Source organism: Uloborus diversus, chromosome 1 (assembly GCF_026930045.1).
Source record: "Uloborus diversus isolate 005 chromosome 1, Udiv.v.3.1, whole genome shotgun sequence".
In the NCBI taxonomy this organism is placed as follows: Eukaryota; Metazoa; Arthropoda; class Arachnida; order Araneae; family Uloboridae; genus Uloborus; species Uloborus diversus.
In genome coordinates this window covers 41,569,686-41,593,437 of record NC_072731.1, presented here as the reverse complement: position 1 = coordinate 41,593,437, position 23,752 = coordinate 41,569,686, and the positions used below count along the sequence as shown (strand labels likewise).

Genomic DNA, 23,752 nt, shown 5'->3' with positions numbered 1-23,752 from the left:
GCTTTACGAAAACATTTAAAAAAAAATAGTTAATGATCATTTGATGGCAAAATTTATATTTCTTTTACATGGTATTTGGAAAACATATGTCAGAACTAATGATTAAAGTTAGCTTTATCACATAAATTATTTTTGAAAAGTGTTTTCAAAATTTTAACAAAGTGAAATATTTTTTCAATATGTGTCTGTTTAACGACACATTATTTTGAAATAAGTTTTATAGTGACCTTCTTTTTAAAATGTTTTGTCCCACTTTCAGAAAAGAATAGAATTCTTTTTAAAACATAATATCCTTCCTGAAGTTATTTAAAACTCGTAAATACTGCCTACACAAATAAAGCTAAATCCATTAAGCTAATAAATAAATAAATAAATAAATAAACATTGGTCATAATATCAAGTCAACCGCTGCATTTGGCAGCGGTTGAAACGAAAACAAATATTTAAAAAAAAAATCTCATTCAGTTCTAAAAATATAATAGTTTTTTTTTTTTTTGGATATTTAAGTATTATGCAAATTAAAAAAATGTTTCTTACTGAAACATAACTAATAACTATGTGAGATCCAATTACTTTTTTATCCCCTCCCCTGTTTTGTAATGACTATTGTTTTATTAACTGGTTGTGCTACTTATCCTAGAAAGCCATGTTTGTTTCTTAGAAAAATGTTTCTGATTATTACATTTTTAAATTTTCAAATTAAAATGCATTTAGAAAATAGATTATTACTTAGAAAGTTGACGATTTTAACGGAAAATTAGGATAATTAATTCATGGAGTAATTTCTTGTTAAATATTACGCATTAAATAATCCAATTAACGTCTTTTCAATGATCCTTTTTTCGAATAACTTTAAAAAATAGGCGGTTAAGAGCAATATTTCAATAGCTTCTTAGGCATTTTCTAAAGCATCTGTAAAAATAAAGCAAAAAAAGTATAAAAAATGTGTAGGTTCCTATTAGTGATGTTCCGGATATCCGTATCCGTATCCGCAGATATCCGAGGGAAAATAAAGATCTGTATCCGTATCCGCTACTTTTTTGACGGATCTTTTCCATTCTAAAAATTCTTAAATATTTGAAGAAAAGACTTAAATTCCGTTTAAATTATTCCCTATTTAAATTATAAGGTATTATTTCAGAAGCCAATTTGTATCCCTCGTTCCAAAAAGAAACGGGTAATAATTTTAAAAGTGTATTTTCTGGGTGTCTATTTGTGGCATCGTAGCTACTAAACAGATGAACCGATTTTGATAGTCTTTTTTCGTTCAAAAGGTTACTTGATCGAAAGCATTCTTAGTTTGGTCTCGTTTTTGCAGAACTTGAATTACCAGAAATATTAGTAAAAACTGACTTAACGTGTTTCAGAATTATTGTAGTAAAAACTTACCTGTACGTTCTTAAAGCAATGGGTGTTACGTCGGGCTCATACGGACATTTGTTATTGCCTATTTTACTAAAACTGTTGCCGGAAAATTTAATTCTAGATTTTCATAGAAAACGGGACTCAGATAAAGATACAGAAGTTACCGAGGTAATCACGTTTATTAAAGATGAACTACGATGTCGCGAAGCTACTAGTATAATAAACAACTCGTCAAACGAAAATTCTCAAAACAAGCATACTAATTTCTCTCAAAGTAAGCGTATGCCTTCGGCTGCTGCATTAAATACAACGGTAAAGCAACTCTGCATATTTTGCAAAGCTTCCGAACACACAGGAATAAATTGCACAAAATTCTCTGATGAACAAAAAAGATATAAATTAAAAAAGGAAGGACGTTGCTATAAGTGTTTTTTAAAACCTCATTTGTCATCAAATTGCAAATCAAAGCTTATTCCTTGTTCAAAATGTGAAAGTCGTGATCATAATTATTTATTTTGCTTTAAAGAAATTAAAGATCAAAATCTTGAGAAAGATAAAATTGGTGCAATTGTGTCTATGATGTCGGAGCAAAGAGTTAAACAGAATAAATCTACGCTTTTACAAACTCTTTGTGTTTCTGTCTCTACTGGAAATAGATGCATTCTAGCGAGGGTTCTTTGCGATAGCGGGTCTGAAAAGTGTTTCGTGAAAAGTTCCTTAGTGAAAGAACTTAAATTGAAATCTATTAGGAAAGAAAACTTGTTGATTTACCCTTTTGGGCAAAGACAACCTTATAAATCTTGTTATGATGTGGTTGTTCTTGAACTTAATAGTATTCTACAACCATGCAATTCTATTAAAATAGAAGCTCTTGTAGTACCTGAAATTACCGGGGCAAAAGTAAAACATGTAGCATTTGAAATTATAGAAACCATGAGAAAAAGCGGATATACGCCATCAGATGTAGGTCTTGAATCTGAAATAAACGTATTATTAGGCTCTAATTTCTTATGGAAAATTCAAAAGGGAATTGTCGAAAATTTCACAAAAGAATTGTATGTAGTGGAAACTATATTTGGTCATACAGTGCAGGGAAGAACTGATTCAAATAAGAGGGACGTGAATTGTTTAAGGGTTTCAGTTGGAAATATAAACACCCAGCTAAAATCATTTTGGGATTTGGAATCTCTTGGTATTATTGAAAAAAATGAAGGTAACACTGCTAATCTTGATGCAGTAAAAGAATTTCAAGCAAATTCGAAATTTGTAAACGGTCGTTATGAAGCACGTTTATTATGGAAGGATTCTCGTGAGTTACTTGGAAATAATTTGGAAGTAGCCAAAGTAAGGTTTTCTAATTTAGAAAACAAACTCTTGAAAAACAATTCATTGTTTGAGGATTATAACTCTATTTTACGGGATCAATTTGATCAAGGTATAATACAACTTTGTCCTGAGGAATTTGTTAATAATGACTGTTATTACATGCCGCATAGACCTGTAATTCGTGAAGATAAAACTACTACAAAAACGCGTATTGTTTTTGATGCGTCATCCAAACAAGCTGGATATTTATCTCTAAATGAATGTCTAAGTCCCGGTTCAAATTTAAACCCAAATGTATTAGACATAATTTTAAAGTTTCGTGAACATAAAGTTGCATTTTCTGCCGATATTGAAAAGGCTTTTCTTCAAATTTCTATCGCTGAAGAAGATCGCAACTATTTAAGATTTCTATACTATAATAATTTTGATATTCATGAAAATATAGTTCCTTACAATATGGCGAGATGTACTTTTGGCGTAACTTGCAGTCCTTTTATTCTCTCTTGTACGGTGAAATATCATATAAATAAAATATTTAACAACTCCCCCCAGATGAACAGTTGTTCATATATTTGGGTTAAAAATATTGAACCCAAATTCAAAGAACTAAGTTTTCTGCGTTTGATATTTGTTTGGAACTTCCAAGTTATATACAGTAAAAGCTATATCGTATTAAAATTTTTTTAAATGCAATTCAAAGTCTTTATATTTGTGTTCGGTAGCTATTTCATAGTTGGATAAGGAAAAAAGCTCAATGATTTAAAATTTCTATCCGGTGTCAGTTTATACTTGTTAACAATCTGTGTTCTGACCCGCAAAATCCATCTCAATATCAGGTCGGCATTATTTTTTTTAGTTAAATATTAGTTTCTGTTATTGATTTGAGGCTTCTGTTATTCTTCATTTTAAATATTCTCGGCATTCTTCAAAAAAAAAAAAAAGTGAGACTAAATTCTCCATTTACTGTTTGTAAAGATGTTCACGGCTCTGTTTTGTCGGAGTAAGTTGGGTGGAATGGGTCAGCGCTGCATTTATGCTGAAATAAAATGCGAAAATTATTTCTAGCCTGTCCAGTAGCAGCTTTGCACTCTTGCTCCTGTATCCTACATCTACCGAGCAAGCTAGAAATATTTTATCGCATGCTATTTAAGTATTAATGCAGCGTTGACCCGTTCCTTCCAACTCTCCCTCAATTTTAACGGAGATGTCTTTAAAGAGTAAATCATAGTCTTGATTATATTTTCGTCGCAAATGACATTTTTTGAAGAAGCAGTGTTATTATTCTGACGGAAATACCTTTCGTTACAAATTAAACAATTGGATAGTATAATTAGGTAAAAAAATGATATCAGTATCCGCGGATCTTGACACTAATGATCCGTATCCGTATCCGCGGATCTACTTTTTTGACGATCCAGCACATCACTAGCTCCTATTAAAAGCGAGTTTATCGGCTCATACTGGCGTTTCTTAGCGATAATTTGCTCCTTTTGTTCACTGAAACCAGGTTTGGTCAAAGTTGTACAACAACTACATGTTTTTGAACATGTAAGAAATTATTTGCTCCACGTGGTTATATTGACCGTTATTACTCACTGAGTTACGCACTCTGAAAAGCGGTGTAGACGCTGTAAAGAAAGGGCTGTAAAGGTTTTTTGGAATCATTGTAAGATTATCTACCAATGGTAGATGTTTCTTTAGTACTCAACACGCCTCGCCCAAAACGCAGAGTGTCATAAGAACGAGTAAAGGAATTAGAATGGTGCTGCATGATCTGCATGCGTGAAAGCGAACGTACGTATTGAGAAATCATGACTTGCACGCTGCGTAATGCCTCAACTGTGATGCGTAATTTGTAAAAGATGGGCACACGACAAAAGACGATGAAATTAACCGGAGGAATCGCACCAGCCCACGCAACTGAACGACGCCAAGGGATCATAGACACCTCACCCGCTTAGCTGTGATGGTTTGTATAGCGCCCTCTAGTGCACTAGCAGAACGCTGGAGTATGGCTACAGGTGTTGCTGCGCCCAGAGTTCGTCGACATTAGCTGCGCCAGGTCCTGCATGAAAGGATTCCTCCATAGAGGATTCCTCTCACCCTCAACCATTGTTGCTTCCGCTTCAATGGACCCACTGCAAGCCCAATGGCGTGCAGACTAGCAACAATCGTCTTCTCGGATGAGTTCAGATTTAATCTGCACTATATCGATGGAAGTGTACTCTTCAGACGTTACACATGAAAGCGTCACCTGCGAAAGTGTGTAATCTGACGTTATACCGGCACAATGCCAGGCGTCATGGTCTGGAGCGCTATTGAGTGTAAAGGGCAATCCCATCTACTCTGAATTACGAGTAACCTCAATAGCGAGCGCTACTTTAGGGACGCTGTGGCGCCTGAGGTACTACCCTTTATTTTAGAGCATTTCTGGTGCAGTGTTTCAGCAGAAAAATGAACGTTCGCATGTCGAACGTAACGTACAAATTTTTTTCGGTGCACGAGAGATTACGCTACTTCCTAGGCCTGCACGTTCTCCGGATATGACGCCCATTGAGTATGTCTCAGATTGCATTGGTCGGAGACTCGCCCATGCGTCTCGTTATGCAGTGGGTACGGATGAACTTTGGCTTCAGATTGTAGCCATATGGGATACTCTACCCAATCGTGATATTTAGCAACTCTTTGATACGATGCCAAAACATGTACAGGCTCTCAAACCTAATTAGGGTAGCTACTTTCGATATTAATTTACGTCTGTTATTTTCATTTCATTGATCTGTAATTTTGATCATTTATTTGTTGCAGTTTGAGCAATATGTGCAATAAATTTCATTTATTTACAATGAGTCCTCATGTTGTTGTACTTTTCACAAACATGAGTATATATTATATATATATATATATATTAGGGTGGTCCTTATTTTTGAAGTTGTAGATATTTTACACGACGCCCCCTCAATTTGTACCATTATACAAATAAATGATCCATGCAAAATTTTAAGTCAATCCATGAATATAAACACGTGCCCCTAAGGCCCCCTTTTTTGAGTTTTAAAGAAAAAATTGCTGATTTTCTCATTTTTATGTAAAAATATTCCTAGGTTTCATTTTAAAAGTAATTTCGAACCTTAATAGGTGTTGCTACTTCCAGACCAACCATTCTCTCACTTTCATTCTGTAAAATGTTACATATTACATAGGGTACATGTACACCAATGACCTTGGGACAGGCATACCACTATTCGCGCTCGTTTCAAACCAAGCGGCGGGGGACATTTCTTTAAACCAAGATGGACACAAGGGATTCTAAAGGCCATTAATGAATGACCTAGGCTATTAATGAATGATTTTTGACAACAACAAATTGCCTCCTCCAGCCTTTGGAGGTGTTTATTTAGAAAATTTTCTGTGTACGTAATAGGTGTGGCAAATAGGGCCACTAGGTTTCCATGCCATAAATATAAGTAATGACAATTATATTTTAATTCCCTGTTCTTTAGTTATATACTTAAATGTTTATGCATTCTTATAATTTAAATTTTGAAAAATCCTCGATTACACTACCATAAAAATAAACTATATTTTCCATATCTAAAATGTAAATAAAAAAAAATCCAGATCGGAATAATGTAAAAATCTATACTTTAAACTGTCTTCTATTTCAGTACATAGTCCTTTATTATCATCAAATTCCTCTTGCAATTCACAAGATTTAGAAACCGAAATGGGTATCTATCCTAACCTGTTGAACCTTTTTTCTATATCTGATCTACCACAACGCAAAAAAGCTTGACAACTATTGAGATCTGCTCGCATTTCATCAATGTTAGAGAAATGCCATATTAGGGACAAAGATGCTGCTCATTTATTAACAGATTATGTAAATGCAGTAAATTTAAATTCAAATAACCTTATGATCAATTGCACATCCCTTAAGAGAGCAAGAGAAAATATTCGAGAGGTAAAATCAGACTTCATGAATTTAAATTTAGATTTTTTAGTTATTCCCTGGGATACAAAGCTACATCCAGATGTAACTGGAAAAAATAACCCCGATAGGCTTACCATGGTAGCTTCAGGTTCTAATGTTGAACAGCTACTCAGAATTTCTGAGATATTTCTTCAGTTGTATATGATATCTTAGATGACTGCTCTTTATTGCTAACTGTTCAAGCTGTAGTGTTTTACACAGCGGCTTACAATACCAACCGTGTAAATCGTGCAGGTATTTTTTTAGAGCAAAAGCTGAACGGTGATATATCGCATTTGTATTGCTATCATCATGCACTTGAAATCGCACTGCAGAGTGTCTTTAAAGAAGTTCTTGCCTTTCTTAGTTCTATATTCGATATTCCATTATTTAAGCGCTTCAAAATTCAAAAATTACACATACCACTTAAATTCTAAAAGAAGAATTTGATGACATATTATTGTTCATAGAAAGCGGAATTAAGAAATATTACAGAGAATTCTCATAACGTGTAATAATATTTCTTGGTGAAGTCCTCCCTCCTACAGGGATATGTTTTCGGCAACCTGGAGCTTATTCCTGACCTAGAGGGGTGGAAAAAGGAATTTCTTGTTTGAAAATTTATATATTTAGGAAGCAATTTAAATTGACACTACATGAAGAGATTGCCCGTACACAGTTAAATGTTGTATGAAGATATAGTTTTTCGCAGCAACCCATTCTAGGCCTTTTAAATTAATATAAAGTCTAGTGTCTCAAAAACCTGCAGCGTACAAAATGATGACAAACATTCAGCAGAAGCAGTGATTGAAAAATTCATAAATCACTTATGGTATTTAGGGATGAACTAGTAGCTTTGTCCGTAATGGATGAAGGAATTAACTTTGAAGATAGCAAAAGACTACTTCAAAAAATGTTTTGCTAAATAGAAAGACGTGTCTGATGACTATAAAACATTTCAAATAACATTAGGTGATTTGGAACACTTTCTTAGTAAAGATCTTTCTCTTTATAGAATCAATTACAAGCACAGACAACATGCAGCAGAAGCAGTGATTGAAAAATTCATAAATCACTTATGGTACTTAGGGGATGAACTAGTAGCTTTGTCCGTACTGGATGAAGGAATTATTTTTGAAGATAGGAAAAGACTATTTCAAAAAATGCTTGCTGAATAGGAAGACGTGTCTGATGACTGTACAAAAAATTTCAGATAACAGTAGATGATTTGGAATACTTTCTTAGTAAAGATCTCCCTCTTTAAAGAATCAATAACAAGCCAATAAAACTGTTTGATAAGTTACAAACACCAAAAGATGTTTTCCTATTTCATCCTGATTCATGGCAATATGAAGGAAGCTATTTAAAGGGAAGAGCCATCGTGAAAATGCTGAAAAGTTTGAATGATACAACTGAAAGAGGAGCACAATTAATCGAAGAATTTCACAATCAATTTACCAAATATGAGTCACAAAAGCAATTTAGTTTTTTACAGACACTCCAAGACTATCGGGAAAAAATGCACACGATTGAGATACATTGAGAAAAGAGTACGATTAAGGTAAAGTTTCTACAGCAATATTTCATTCTTATTAAATGTAAAATCTTAAGACGATATGAAATAATTAAAAACATTCATTTTAGTGCTACCTCGCTGTAAAAATATTTTGCAAACATAGGAGAAACGATGTACGGGGTCTGAAGGAAAAACTCGAAGATTTGTGGGAAAATTATCAAAAGTGTTAAAGTTCAACGTCCGAGGGGCACGTGTTATTATTGACCGATCGAGTTCAAATTTTGCACTGATTACTTTTTATTATAGTGTCACAAAACTAGGGGGCGTCACTTGTTGAATTCCGATTTTTTTTCCAATATAAATAAGGACCACCCTAATATATATATATACTAGCCGCCTGCGGCGACCAGCTGGTTTGCCTTCTTATGCCATTCGCCTTTCTGTACAAGCAGCCACCTACGGCGGATGTTTGGCTAACTTGTCATTTACCTTTTTACTTCAAGTTTGCCTCCTTCGGCGGCTGTTTAAATAAAATCGGTAGCAGTATTAATCAATCCATCTCTATCTCTTTTTTTTTTGTGCCATTCACATTTTTACGCCAAGATTGCCGCCTTCGGCGGCTATCTACCTTTACGAGCTATCTCTAAATTTTCTTATCCATCTCTATTTATTTTAACCTCCCCGCCCATTTCCTAATAAAAAGAAACATCACTCAAAAAACCGCTTTTTTTTTACTTAATTAAAGCAAAAAAAAAAAAAAATCCCGTAGTGTGCAAAAAGTAGCGTTTGACAAAGATGAAAAAAATCTCGCTGTTTTTATTGAATTAAATGCGCACAACTATGAAATGTAACGTAATACAGAAACAGCAAAAAATCCAGCTTGGGGGGGGGGTAAGGAAAAAGAAATAAATGCAATCCCTAAATAAAACAAAAAACAAAAAAAAAGGAAAGAAAAAAAAGCAAGCGGTGACGGAAAAACACGTGGTTATCACGTCATAAAATGTAGAAGTAAGCTTAATAGTAAAAAACGAGCTGATGTGTGCATCACATGACTTCCTTTTACACCAATTTAATGCTATTTCCCTATTATTGCAATTTTAATGGGATTCTCTCTCTAACTCTTTAATTATCACTAGCAATGGCCACATTGAAAGCAGATTTAAAAAAAAAAAAAAAAAAAAATCGCCAAATTTTTCGCAAAGTTGGCGACGAAACTTGGCAACCAAAAGACTGGCGATATATCGCCAAGTGACCGCCAAATTATAACACCACTTGAGTTTGCATCGAAATGATTTCCCCCCAAAAAGGTGCAAAAGACCCCTTTAGAAACACCCGAATGCAACCAAAATGGGAGGTGCACAACTAGACCCCACTACGAGTCTATGTACCAAATTTCAACTTTCTAGGACATACCATTTTTGAGTTATGCGAGATACATACGCACATACGCACATACGCACATACGCACATACACACATACGCACATACATACAGACGTCACGAGAAAAGTCGTTGTAATTACCTCGGTGATGGTCAAAATGGATATTTCGCGTGTCTATACATTCTTAGGCACTTTTCCGAATGTGGTCGAATCGAAAAAAAAACTCAACATTCATTTGGGGGTGAGCAAAATGGAAATTAAGGGCGATTTTTGAGCGAAAATTTTTTCGCGAATACAATACTTCCTTTTTTGTAAAAGGAAGTAAAAAGATTAACTTTGCTTTCGATTATGATTCCATCGTAAATATCGAATCGAAATCCAAGTAGTGACGTCACAAGCATAAAAGATTGAAGAACGCTTTTTTCGACCGATGCGTGTAAAGATGATGCGTTCATCATTTAAAAAAAATTGTAAAAAAAAAAAACTATTGCGTATTTTTAAGAACATTTTTTTTTTTCTGAAGTGGGCGAAGTGTTTTTACTATTATCAACTTAAATTTCAGAAATGAGGCTTTGGATTCTTCTCGCAGGATGATATTAGAAAAAAATAAAACCCAGAAAAAAATGCAAATTAAAGGTTTTTTCAAAAATTCATAAAAAATACAAAAAATGCTCAATCTTCAAATTTTTTTCATTTATCATACTTAAAATTAAATTTTCTACACTATAGTACAACAAATATTTGTGTGTTGCGATTGGTTCGGGGTCTGTGAGGTAAAAAGTGCAAAAAAACACATAAAACATTCAATAATTTTTTTTCTAATTAAAATATCAAAAATCGAAGCCCGAGGTGCACATCGTTGGCCAAAACTGTACCTGTATACCAAATTTTATCTTTCTAGGCCTTACCGTTTTCCCGGGAAGCGCGCCACACACACACACACACAAACATCTTATTTTATTATTATATATATATATATATATATATATATATATATATATATATATATATATATATATATATATATATATATATATATATATATATATATATATATATATATATATATATATATATATATATATATATATATATATATATATATATATATATATAATTAAGCAAACAGAATTACAAATATTAAACAAATTATAAATAACAAATGATGATAAAAAGGAAAAATGCAAACAGCTATTAAGTAGGAATAGAAAAAGAGTGAATCCAGAGCTCATCAGCCGTGGAGGATTCATTAATTATGGTCAAAAGACCAAAATTTTAACTATAAACTAGAAGAGAATGCTTAAGCTCCAGTACATGTAATATAGAGTAACAATGGGCAAACGCACCACTTGTTAAGCTAAAAACAATAAACAAGAGCTCAAACCTAAAACTAAAAGCAGGGGGTTTCGCCTCGACTAATTAAGAAAACAAGTTCCGATAATTAGCCTTCCACGGGACATTACCTGCCAATAACAAAATTGTCTTACCTTGAAATCCAAGTAAACATATCCAGTCCGTTGTTCAGCATGATAAAAAAGCCTATCCATTCGTCAACAAAACATTAAAAATATAAAAACCATGTCCAAAAAACAGTCCAAAGACGTACCAGGTCGCCTGTTTCGCACGTGTAAAAATTTTATCCACTACGGTGATTCATAAAAAAATGGTTTGTCACGGTTGTATCATACATTTACACAGTTAAACAGTTTCAAAAGAAGCGAAATGTTCATCGAAGGCTATACTTAAGCAGATGTTTTCAACTAGATTTTTAGGGAAGTTATTATGAAAAAGTAAGTTTTTGAGTACTGAAATTTCTTGCTTAAATGCAGAAATGGTGTTGCAAATTCTTTTAATTCTGATAGCTTGCGAAACAATAATGCCAATAAAAACCTTTTTACTAAGGCAGGAGGAGAAATCTTGTAAACTGTTAACTGCGAAATTGAATTCACGTCTTTTATCATAGATTGTAGTGGAACAATTTGAGTCAATTTGTATGTTGATATCCAAGAAATTAAAGCTACTCGTATTATGATAAGAATTGGTCTTTTTGAGCGTTAATGAACTATGATAAATAGTTTTGCTGAGTTCAGAAAAATTAGGAAAATTTATACACAAAAGGTCATCAATGTATCTACAACAAAGAGGTGTAGAGGAAGGATTGTCAATTAAATATTTTCGTTCATAATATAAAAGAAAAAGGTTGGCTAATGTAGAGCTAAAATTAGCTCCCATTGCTATGCCATTAATTTGAAGAAAACATGAATTACTATTTTTGAAAAAATTATTGAAAATACAAAATTTAAAAAGACCAAGAAAAAACAATTCATTAAAATCAAGGGAATCCTTGACTGAATTAAAAAGTTCTGAAACAGAGGAAAAAAGTTCAACGAGTGGGATATCGGTGAAGAGGTTTTCAAAATCAAAAGTTTCTAAGTGGTTTATATCAAGCATATTAAGTAAATTGATGACTTCAACACTATTATTAACAATCCAGAACCAATTCATTTGTTGAAGTTTAAGTTGTTCAAGAATTTTTTTGAGAAATTGTTCAAGCTTTACACTCAGATTTTTTCCAATGGTGTTGGTGGCAGAGCAAATAAATCGAAATTCAACAGGTGTTTTATGAAATTTTGGAATTGCATGTAAGTAAGGTAAGTTAACAGAATCAGGACGTGGCAATTTAAAAAGTTTGTAAGCAGCAGCAAATTTTTTGATGATGGAGGATTCATTAAGTTTGGAGGAAACATAAGTGGTGGTTTTTTTCGAGTTCATTTTTCAAAATATTAGCATATAATTTTTTGCAGCAGATAGAGTAATTATAACTTGCTTTATCAACAACTGTAAAGACAAAAGCTTTTTTAAAATTATTGATGGCATTATTTTCATCAGCAGAAAGATGGAAGTATGAAGATTCAGTGTTAGCAATATCACGTAAACGTGATTTCAGTTCAATTAAAAAGTGGTGTCTATATTCAAGAAATGCATTGAGTGGAACATTAACCCATTCCTTGCCCCGGCCGATACAGGATCGGCCGCGCAGTTTGTGTTAATACTGCCCCGGCCGATTCAGGCTCGTCGCAAGAAAATGGTTCCTAACTGCCCTCGACGATCCTGTGTCGTCACGGCGTTTCTAGCAGTTTTTGCTTCGGCCGAATATGTGTCGGCGATCCTTCCAGGAGCAGAACCCTGTTATTGCGCTTCTCTGTTGGGTTCTGGAGCTTTTAGGGGAGCGGTAATCAAGCTCTTTTCTGAGACAAAAGGGATGAAACTTAAGAGTATTTCACGGAACTTGTTGTAATTTATTTAATTTTACTAAGATATTAACTTTTCAAGTACTCTTGGATGGGACACGTATAATGCTTCAAATAATCAGGCATTATATTTTTATCTTTTCGTGGAAGCTTTGTTTCTTAGCATTCTGGCATTTGAACTCCTAATGAACAAGTGTGAAAAATATTTCCTTACATATTTATCAATATTTCTATGCCTGAATAAAGCAAATAAACAGAAATATGTTTTTCTTGTTATCAAAAATCCACCTTCTTACGCAAGTATCCTTCACTAAATTGTTCATAATCCTCAAATTTTATAATTTATTTTACGCAATATTTTTTAAAAAATTATCTTACGTATCTTAATTTTGTACGAGTACGTTTTTTTTTTATTATTATAATGTGTTTACTACGCTTTTTATTTATTTGTATACTATTATTATTTTTTAGTGCTTATTTATTTTTAAATCATGATATTTTGAAACGTAAATTATATCTTTTTATATTCGCGGCACCCTTTGATGGATTTTTAGTGATACGGTTTTGAATATTTTTTTATTTCACAAAAAAAAAAGGACGACCGCATTGACTATACGTAAAAGTTGACTATGTAAAACATAAAACAGATACGACAGTACGAATAAAATGATAATATCTTGAGTTCTTTTTTTGTACGCTTTACTCATAAGAAACAAAACATTCCTTTTCTCCCATTCTTTTTCAGATTTTATTTATTGTCTTAAAATAGCTCCAACGTTTTAATTGTACCTTCTTTTATGAGATTTTAAAAATATAAATTAAATATTTGGTTTCTTTTCAATAATCAAATTGCCATAATTAGTAAATAATCCTATGAAACTAACTAAAATTTATCCAAGTATGTTTAAAAAAAGATTTAAAATCCGACTCGATTTCAAGCAAGATCTCCTTTTTTTTTCCTTCTGAAGACATGTTCCGTCATATAAGCATAAAAGCTTGCTTTGAAATTCCTTTCTGAGCTAAACTGTTTTGTTGCAAGAAAATAATGTGGAAGGGTTGACCACAAAACACTAAAACCTTCTGACCATTCTTTGAATGGGACTAACTTGCTCGGATGTTTACAAAGAGGGTCCTTGGAGAATACAGACCTCCCAGTCGGTCTAGTTATTCCTCTCTCAGCTGGGGGCTTTTAGTTGCATGCACAAAAGTATCCTTTAGGGAAATAGGGGATTAGCCGCAAGTTTTGATCTTTTGTAATCATTTATCTTTAAAATACTTCCCACGCTTGAGCAACTGATATCTGGGCATTCAGAAGGGATTTAAAAGTCACCTGAATTACGATAAAAGTCGACCATAGTCCTGCCATCAAAGGGTTCTGTGTTTATTGGTCGTTTTGAAGTGTCACAATATATCAAAAGGCACCGAAGAATACTTTTTATCCTCTTAGAATATCATTCCCACACTTAAAGCGTTTTTGTCCATTCAGCGTTTTGTCCGCTTGCTCACACGTTGGATCGATCAGTCAATTGTTTGAAGAATGTTTTGTTGAGGCCTTTTGAAAGATAGATCATCTTACGTTTAACAGTAAAAGAAAAAAAAAAGATATACTGAGATAAAAGCAAAAAGAAAAATAAATTAATAAAATAATTAGTGTTATGAAAATAATTTCTTTTCGTCCAATCCTCTATTGTTTCTTATTTTCCTGTTATGTACTGCGTTAATGTATGAATATTTCAGCACATATTAGCAACCTTGTATTTTATTGCACTATTTAATTCAGCGCTTAAAAACAAATAAAGCGAAGCGATTTTCGAATGCAAGCTGAACAGCAAAAACAACATTAAAATACCGATAGCAAAATGGGGAGAAAAGTGTTATTACAACGTAGCAAAAAGCAACTCCGTTTCGTTATCTGCGGCATGCGCGTTAAGGGTTTTCGGGCTGGTCATCGAATGGGTTAAAACAATAGGAGATTTTTCTTAAAAAATATTCAAGTTCAAATGTAAGCTTATTAAAAGCTTTTAGGAAATTAATACGAAAATTAGGCCGATATTTAGTACCCAAACTAAAAAGTTTAATGAGTTTTTTGTTTTGTAAAAAAATCAAATCACCGGTCAGAATATGACCAAAATCAGAGTTGAAGAAGATGGAATTAGAGAAATTAGCACAATTACAATCAAAATTCAAATATTTTTCAAAATTTTTTGCAACTTCTTGATAGTTTAGAATATTTTTTGAGAAAGGAGGATTGAATTTGTAGCTGAAGACAATTTGTAGATCCTTGATGGGAAAAAAATCCAAAAGTTTACTGTGTAGTTTAGAAAAGTTTAAATAGTCGAATGATTTTTGTAAAAAACTAAAGGTGCAGTAGTAAGTTTGATGTTGTTGCGTATAACCAACTTTGTAGATCAGAAGATCATAACAAAGAAATTCAAAGTGTGAATTTTTAAAAAGGTAGTTCGGAAGGAAATTTTTAAGTTTTTTTAGAAATTTTTGTTTAAGACCAAAAAGAAATTTCCTAACATATTCAGTGTCATAAGAATGACAAAAAGAATTTTCAAGCTTATTAAGGATTTCAAAGGGCGAAAAAATGCAGAAACGAGGAGGGGATTTTCCTGATCCTCTATTAAAACGAGAAGTACTTGTATTATTTCCAAATCTAAACAAAGAATAAATACAAAGATTTTTAGAAGAGTTATGGTATGCTGTATATAATTTATTATCAAGGGAGGAATTTAACACATAGGGGAAAATAGATTTGAAACGAAGAATAAAATGAGATTCTAGTGAAAGTCTCTTTTCCAAAGAGTGTTCAAAACCTAGAATTGAAATAGAAATTTTATCAAAACTGTGAAATTGAAAATGCCGAAGTTCTTTGTCTTCTTTGTTTTTGAACGAAAGTATATCATGTCTGTGATTGTTGATACGAATATTTAGAGAATTCCTAGTTTGTCCAATATAACATAGATTTCAGAAAAGACATTTAATAAGATAAACAAGATGATGTTGCTTTCAAAAGTTACCCTCAAAATGAACACTAGCTTCAGTGTCAGCCAAAGATCAAATTTTACAACGATTATTTGTACATAAGCCCATAGTAAAGAAAGTAGGTGCGGTAAGACAATTTATAGCAGCAAGACTGTACATCGTGGAATCGAGGAATCGACGAAACCCGAAAATTAAAAGAACAGCATAGAAACAAAGCAAACACCTAGTATGTAAATTAGAAGGCGCAAAGCAGCACAAAAATTAATTACATACAAGATAAAATAATAATAAAAGTGAAAAATATTGAAAAGACCACACCAAGAGCCCATAGATGCGCATCGCAGCAAAACTAAAAAGCCAAGTAAATATAAAATTAAGCAAACAGAATTACAAATATTAAACAAATTATAAATAACAAATGATGATAAAAAGGAAAAATGCAAACAGCTATTAAGTAGGAATAGAAAAAGAGTGAATCCAGAGCTCATCAGCCGTGGAGGATTCATTAATTATGGTCAAAAGACCAAAATTTTAACTATAAACTAGAAGAGAATGCTTAAGCTCCAGTACATGTAATATAGAGTAACAATGGGCAAACGCACCACTTGTTAAGCTAAAAACAATAAACTAGAGCTCAAACCTAAAACTAAAAGCAGGGGGTTTCGCCTCGACTAATTAGGAAAAACAAGTTCCGATAATTAGCCTTCCACGGGACAGTACCTGCCAATAACAAAATTGTCTTACCTTGAAATCCAAGTAAACATATCCAGTCCGTTGTTCAGCATGATGAAAAAGCCTATCCATTCGTCAACAAAACATTAAAAATATAAAAACCATGTCCAAAAAACAGTTCAAAGACGTACCAGGTCGCCTGTTTCGCATGTGTAAAAATTTTATCCACTACGGTGATTCATAAAAAAATGGTTTGTCACGGTTGTATCATACATTTACACAGTTAAACAGTTTCAAAAGAAGCGAAATGTTCATCGAAGGCTATACTTAAGCAGATGCTTTCAACTAGATTTTTAGGGAAGTTATTATGAAAAAGTAAGTTTTTGAGTACTGAAATTTCTTGCTTAAATGCAGAAATGGTGTTGCAAATTCTTTTAATTCTGATAGCTTGCGAAACAATAATGCCAATAAAAACCTTTTTACTAAGGCAGGAGGAGAAATCTTGTAAACTGTTAACTGCGAAATTGAATTCACGTCTTTTATCATAGATTGTAGTGGAACAATTTGAGTCAATTTGTATGTTGATATCCAAGAAATTAAAGCTATTATGATTAGAATTGGTCTTTTTGAGCGTTAATGAACTATGATAAATAGTTTTGCTGAGTTCAGAAAAATTAGGAAAATTTATACACAAAAGGTCATCAATGTATCTACAACAAAGAGGTGTAGAGGAAGGATTGTTAATTCAATATTTTCGTTCATAATATAAAAGAAAAAGGTTGGCTAATGTAGAGCTAAAATTAGCTCCCATTGCTATGCCATTAATTTGAAGAAAACATGAATTACCATTTTTGAAAAAATTATTGAAAATACAAAATTTAAAAAGAACAAGAAAAAACAATTCATTAAAATCAAGGGAATCCTTGACTGAATTAAAAAGTTCTGAAACAGAGGAAAAAAGTTCAACGAGTGGGATATTGGTGAAGAGGTTTTCAAAATCAAAAGTTTCTAAGTGGTTTATATCAAGCATATTAAGTAAATTGATGACTTCAACACTATTATTAACAATCCAGAACCAATTCATTTGTTGAAGTTTAAGTTGTTCAAGAATTTTTTTGAGAAATTGTTCAAGCTTTACACTCAGATTTTATCCAATGGTGTTGGTGGCAGAGCAAATAATTCGAAATCCAACAGGTGTTTTATGAAATTTTGGAATTGCATATAAGTAAGGTAAGTTAACAGAATCAGGACGTGGCAATTTAAAAAGTTTGTAAGCAGCAGCAAATTTTTTGATGATGGAGGATTCATTAAGTTTGGAGGAAACATAAGTGGTGGTTTTTTTGAGTTCATTTTTCAAAATATTAGCATATAATTTTTTGCAGCAGATAGAGTAATTAGAACTTGCTTTATCAACAAATATTCAAGTTCAAATGTAAGCTTATTAAAAGCTTTTAGGAAATTAATCGCTAAAAGCTTTTAATAAGCTTACATTTGAACTTGAATACTTTTTAAGAAAAATCTCCTATTGTTTTAATGTTCCACTCAATGCATTTCTTGAATATAGACACCACTTTTTAATTGAACTGAAATCACGTTTACGTGATATTGCTAACACTGAATCTTCATACTTCCATCTTTCTGCTGATGAAAATAATGTCATCAATAATTTTCAAAAAGCTTTTGTCTTTACAGTTGTTGATAAAGCAAGTTCTAATTACTCTATCTGCTGCAAAAAATTATATGCTAATATTTTGAAAAATGAACTCAAAAAAACCACCACTTATGTTTCCTCCAAACTTAATGAATCCTCCATCATCAAAAAATTTGCTGCTGCTTACAAACTTTTTAAATTGCCACGTCCTGATTCTGTTAACTTACCTTACTTATATGCAATTCCAAAATTTCATAAAACACCTGTTGGATTTCGAATTATTTGCTCTGCCACCAACACCATTGGATAAAATCTGAGTGTAAAGCTTGAACAATTTCTCAAAAAAATTCTTGAACAACTTAAACTTCAACAAATGAATTGGTTCTGGATTGTTAATAATAGTGTAGAAGTCATCAATTTACTTAATATGCTTGATATAAACCACTTAGAAACTTTTGATTTTGAAAACCTCTTCACCAATATCCAACTCGTTGAACTTTTTTCCTCTGTTTCAGAACTTTTTAATTCAGTCAAGGATTCCCTTGATTTTAATGAATTGTTTCTTCTTGGTCTTTTTAAATTTTGTATTTTCAATAATTTTTTCAAAAATGGTAATTCATGTTTTCTTCAAATTAATGGCATAGCAATGGGAGCTAATTTTAGCTCTACATTAGCCAACCTTTTTCTTTTATATTATGAACGAAAATATTTAATTGACAATCCTTCCTCTACACCTCTTTGTTGTAGATACATTGATGACCTTTTGTGTATAAATTTTCCTAATTTTTCTGAACTCAGCAAAGCTATTTATCATAGTTCATTAACGCTCAAAAAGACCAATTCTAATCATAATAGCTTTAATTTCTTGGATATCAACATACAAATTGACTCAAATTGTTCCACTACAATCTATGATAAAAGACGTGAATTCAATTTCGCAGTTAACAGTTTACAAGATTTCTCCCCCTGCCTTAGTAAAAAGGTTTTTATTGGCATTATTGTTTCGCAAGCTATCAGAATTAAAAGAATTTGCAACACCATTTCTGCATTTAAGCAAGAAATTTCAGTACTCAAAAACTTACTTTTTCATAATAACTTCCCTAAAAATCTAGTTGAAAACATCTGCTTAAGTATAGCCTTCGATGAACATTTCGCTTCTTTTGAAACTGTTTAACTGTGTAAATGTATGATACAACCGTGACAAACCATTTTTTTATGAATCACCGTAGTGGATAAAATTTTTACACGTGCGAAACAGGCGACCTGGTACGTCTTTGGACTGTTTTTTGGACATGGTTTTTATATTTTTAATGTTTTGTTGACGAATGGATAGGCATTTTTATCATGCTGAACAACGGACTGGATATGTTTACTTGGATTTCAAGGTAAGACAATTTTGTTATTGGCAGGTACTGTCCCGTGGAAGGCTAATTATCGGAACTTGTTTTCCTAATTAGTCGAGGCGAAACCCCCTGCTTTTAGTTTTAGGTTTGAGCTCTAGTTTATTGTTTTTAGCTTAACAAGTGGTGCGTTTGCCCATTGTTACTCTATATTACATGTACTGGAGCTTAAGCATTTTCTTCTAGTTTATAGTTAAAATTTTGGTCTTTTGACCATAATTAATGAATCCTCCACGGCTGATGAGCTCTGGATTCACTCTTTTTCTATTCCTACTTAATAGCTGTTTGTATTTTTCTTTTTTATCATCATTTGTTATTTATAATTTGTTTAATACTTGTAATTCTGTTCGCTTAATTTTATATTTACTTGGCTTTTTAGTTTTGCTGCGATGCGCATCTATGGGCTCTTGGTGTGGTCTTTTCAATATTTTTCACTTTTATTATTATTTTATATATATATACATTGATGATATTATATTTATATTTATATATATATATATATATATATATATATATATATATATATATATATATATATATATATATATATATATATATATATATATATATATATATATATATATATGTATGTATATATATATATATATATATATATATATATATATACATATATATATATATATATATATATATATATATATATATATATATATATATATATATATATATATACATATATATATATATATATATATATATATAATATATATATATACATATATATATATATATATATATATATATATATATATATATATATATATATATATATATATATATATACATATATATATATATATATATATATATACATATATATATATATATATATATATATATATATATATTATATATATATATATATATATATATATATATATATATATATATATATATATATATATATAATCTCATCAATCTCATAAGAATATCGTGCTTTTCACAGCGGAAAAGTCGATAGCAAATAAGGATACACTAACTGCAGTGAGTACATTAAATCGATCTTTAAACATAACGATACATGCTGAAATTGCCACACGCTGCCACACCTTATACATGCCTTTGCATTTTTGCGAACTTAAACAACGTTGCTTTAAGTAAAATCATTTCTTAGTTTAACTACTGCTCCGCAAGCCTTTTGCTCAAATCCTGCAAACTGGCGACTTCTAGCTTTGTAAACTCCTTCTTTTAAGAATCCCCAAACAAAGAAACCTACTAGAGTCAGATCTGGTGGTCTAGGTGGCCAAGGAATGAGGACCGTACGGCCAAACCATTGGGAACACTGTTCAGTCAGAAAATCTTGAATGGCATTTGAAGAATGTGTAGGGGCTCCATCGTGGTGGAAAATGATTTCCGCTCTCTTCGAAACAGGAATAGCATCTAGTAAGCTAGGCAAATGATGTTCAATGAACTAAATACGTGTTTCATATTAGGCTACTTCGAAATACATACGGATTTTCTGACTTATCCTCAATGTTTTGGTCTTACGGTCCTCATTCCTTGGCTACCTAGAACACCAGACATAATTCCAGTGGACTTCCTTATTTGGGGATTCTTAAAACAAGAAGATTACAAAACAGAAGTAGCCAGTTTGCAGGATTTGAGCAACCGGCTTGATGGAACAGTAGTAAAACTAAGAAATGAAATTTCACTAAGAGTTACGTTTGTTTTCTATCGCAAAAAGGCAATGACATGTATCAGGGGGAGGGGAGGGTGACGGCGACCAATTTCGACATCCATCGTAAATTTTGAAGATTGATTAACTACACTCATTATGACTTTAGCGTAACTTTTTTATTATTCATTTTTACTCTGTGAAAAGCACGGAAAAGTAAATACTTTATTTCTACTTATTGTTATCTCTTGTGTTTTTTTCACTTAATAAAATGTGAAAACTATTATTCCGATATAAAAATAGTATTTTTTTAAATAAAGAAAGCAACGTGCTTACGCGAATGAGAAAATTTGAAACATAAAAGTGCTACTCTTTGCTGGTTTTCCTTTTCCAACGAATACAGATTTTTACACTGTTTTAAATAAAAGCATGAATTTCTGCTGATCTTGATTTTTTGTTGTATCATCTGAAAGCTAGGGACATTGGCCAGTTTTTGATAGATTTGCCCGATTGTAGCTCATACGGTTATACTTGAAAATGTCGATTGAAAACTTTGGCACCATTTTAGTTCTGACTGTGTCCAATGTTTCAAAACTTGTAACTCGCTGAAAAATGCGACTAGCTTCATGATAAAAAGTCATTTTGTAGGGTTCTGTCTGTTCTTTCCAAATATGTGCTTACTTTGTGTGTAAGTGCTACAGAAATCTAAGAAATCGATCGTTTTCTTAGAATTTTGTTTGTTTTTCTTCTTCTTATTTTCCTTACATCTACCATAACTCTGTTACGGTTAAGGATTGGACTCGATGATGGCTGGTACTATGCTTCGCTCTTCTCTCACCCCTTTTCGTATGGCAGATTCCATCAAATACACCCTGTATATATGTCTGTGTGTATGTGTATGGGTGTGTAATAGTGCCTTAGAGTGGGGAAAGAAGCACTTTAAATAACTATACCCTAGTAAGACGAAAGGAAAAGTCGTCAAAAAAGCGTTTTAGATATTCTCTTTTCCAATAACTACAATTTCAACATGATTTAATGACTACTTCTCTTAATATCGCGAATAGCGTCATATTGAACCAGACTCGAAAGAAAGCTTTTATCGCCGAAATTGTAGCCAATTTCAAGATGCATACCAAGTTATCTACTATATCACGACGTGATATCTCCATATGATAGTCAATATTTAGCATCACCCCTTTCGGAACATTTGAATGCAGCCAAAAGGACAGATGCACAAATAGACCCCACTCAATCTTCAAACAAAATTTAAATTTTTGACGTTATACTGTTTTTGAGTTATGCGAGTACGTACGTACATATATACGCACATACATACGCACTTACATACGTACGCATTTCAGAAGTCACGGGAAACCTTGTGGTAATTAACTTGAGGATCGTGAAGATATATGTTTCAGCCATCCATTTTTTTCCAGGTATGCGGACGGGCAGGTAGAAGTTCTTAACATTCATCGAGCGTGAGTCAAATGGAAATTTAAGCTGAAATTTCAGTGATTTTTTTTTTTTAAGGAAGTAAAAATAAAACTGTTGTACTGAAATATTGCTAAAAATTTCGTTGTACGCTAACTAAAAATATTATGTATTTTCACTTTCAAAATTAAGAACTTTATAATAACCACTTCATAATATTCAGAACTATTTAAATCTGTATTTGAATAAAAACTTATCAAACAGCCTTGTACTCTGATTTTGATTGAGACATTGTCTTTTCAAAATGACTTAAAACATGCAAAAATGAATTTAGTTTTACTTATATTAGGTAATTTTTTTTTTGCATAATGTCCAGGCATTGCGCTTAACAGCTATAACAATGTTATAAATTACAGGTTATTTATTTTCAAACATTAAACATATTTAATGTTTTTGATTTACTATGCCTGGGACAGAGAATAATGGATTAACCCTTCAGAGATATTGGTTTAAAATAAAAAATATCCAGCTGAGCACGTTTATATATCGTCGCCAAAGAACAAAACAGATATATAAGCCTAAAAACAACAATACAATATTCTACTGTTGCTCTGAGTCGATAATTACTATCTTTATACCATTTTCTCCCAAGGGGAAACTTGTAACTTGTTATCTCCAAATGAGTTACGGTCACGTTATGGAACTTAATTTTAAATCATTATTGCTTCGTGAGTCCAATCTTTAAAAAAAAAATAAATAAAATATACTTAAAATGTCCATTAGTTAAAATGAAATGTAGAAAATTTGTACAATAGTATACCGCTTAAAAGTTAAAAATAAACTACCATCAGCAGTATTACTAACTAATGATTCCGTCAAAAAATTTCAAAGTTAATGGTGTCACCTGACAAACGCTAGCAATTGATTTCAAAGCAAATCTGCTTGAACAAAAGAGTCTCTAAAATTACAGATTAAAGAGGAGAATCTTGGGAGCAGCACTAAATTTATCATGCAGTTTATGACTCAAGAAATCGATATGGCGAGGACCTATATCGATCCGATGAGACCCAATCTCAGTCAAATAATGAAATGGTATTGGTATTTCAAATGGGCTGTGTGTCATAATGTGACATGGGATATGTTCACTCTAGAAGACAGATGA

The 23,752-nt window shown here is 32.1% G+C and overlaps 1 protein-coding gene across 1 annotated transcript; it reads left to right on the top strand.

The window, feature by feature from the left end:
* Positions 1-1,407: 1,407 nt before the first annotated feature.
* LOC129234379 (uncharacterized) lies at positions 1,408-23,752 on the top strand. The gene is made up of 3 exons (XM_054868373.1): positions 1,408-3,157; positions 20,978-21,168; positions 23,561-23,752. Exons 1-3 carry the CDS (start codon positions 1,408-1,410, stop codon positions 23,750-23,752), a joined length of 2,133 nt encoding a protein of 710 aa, XP_054724348.1.

Coding starts and splice junctions, on each gene's coding strand:
- LOC129234379 (XM_054868373.1), top strand. CDS start 1,408: ATGGGTGTTACGTCGGGCTCATACGGACATTTGTTATTGCCTATTTTA. Junction 3,158..20,977: donor TCCTTACAATATGGCGAGAT/GTACTTTTGGCG, acceptor GTTTCATATTAG/GCTACTTCGAAATACATACG. Junction 21,169..23,560: donor GCAACCGGCTTGATGGAACA/GTAGTAAAACTA, acceptor CTAAAATTACAG/ATTAAAGAGGAGAATCTTGG.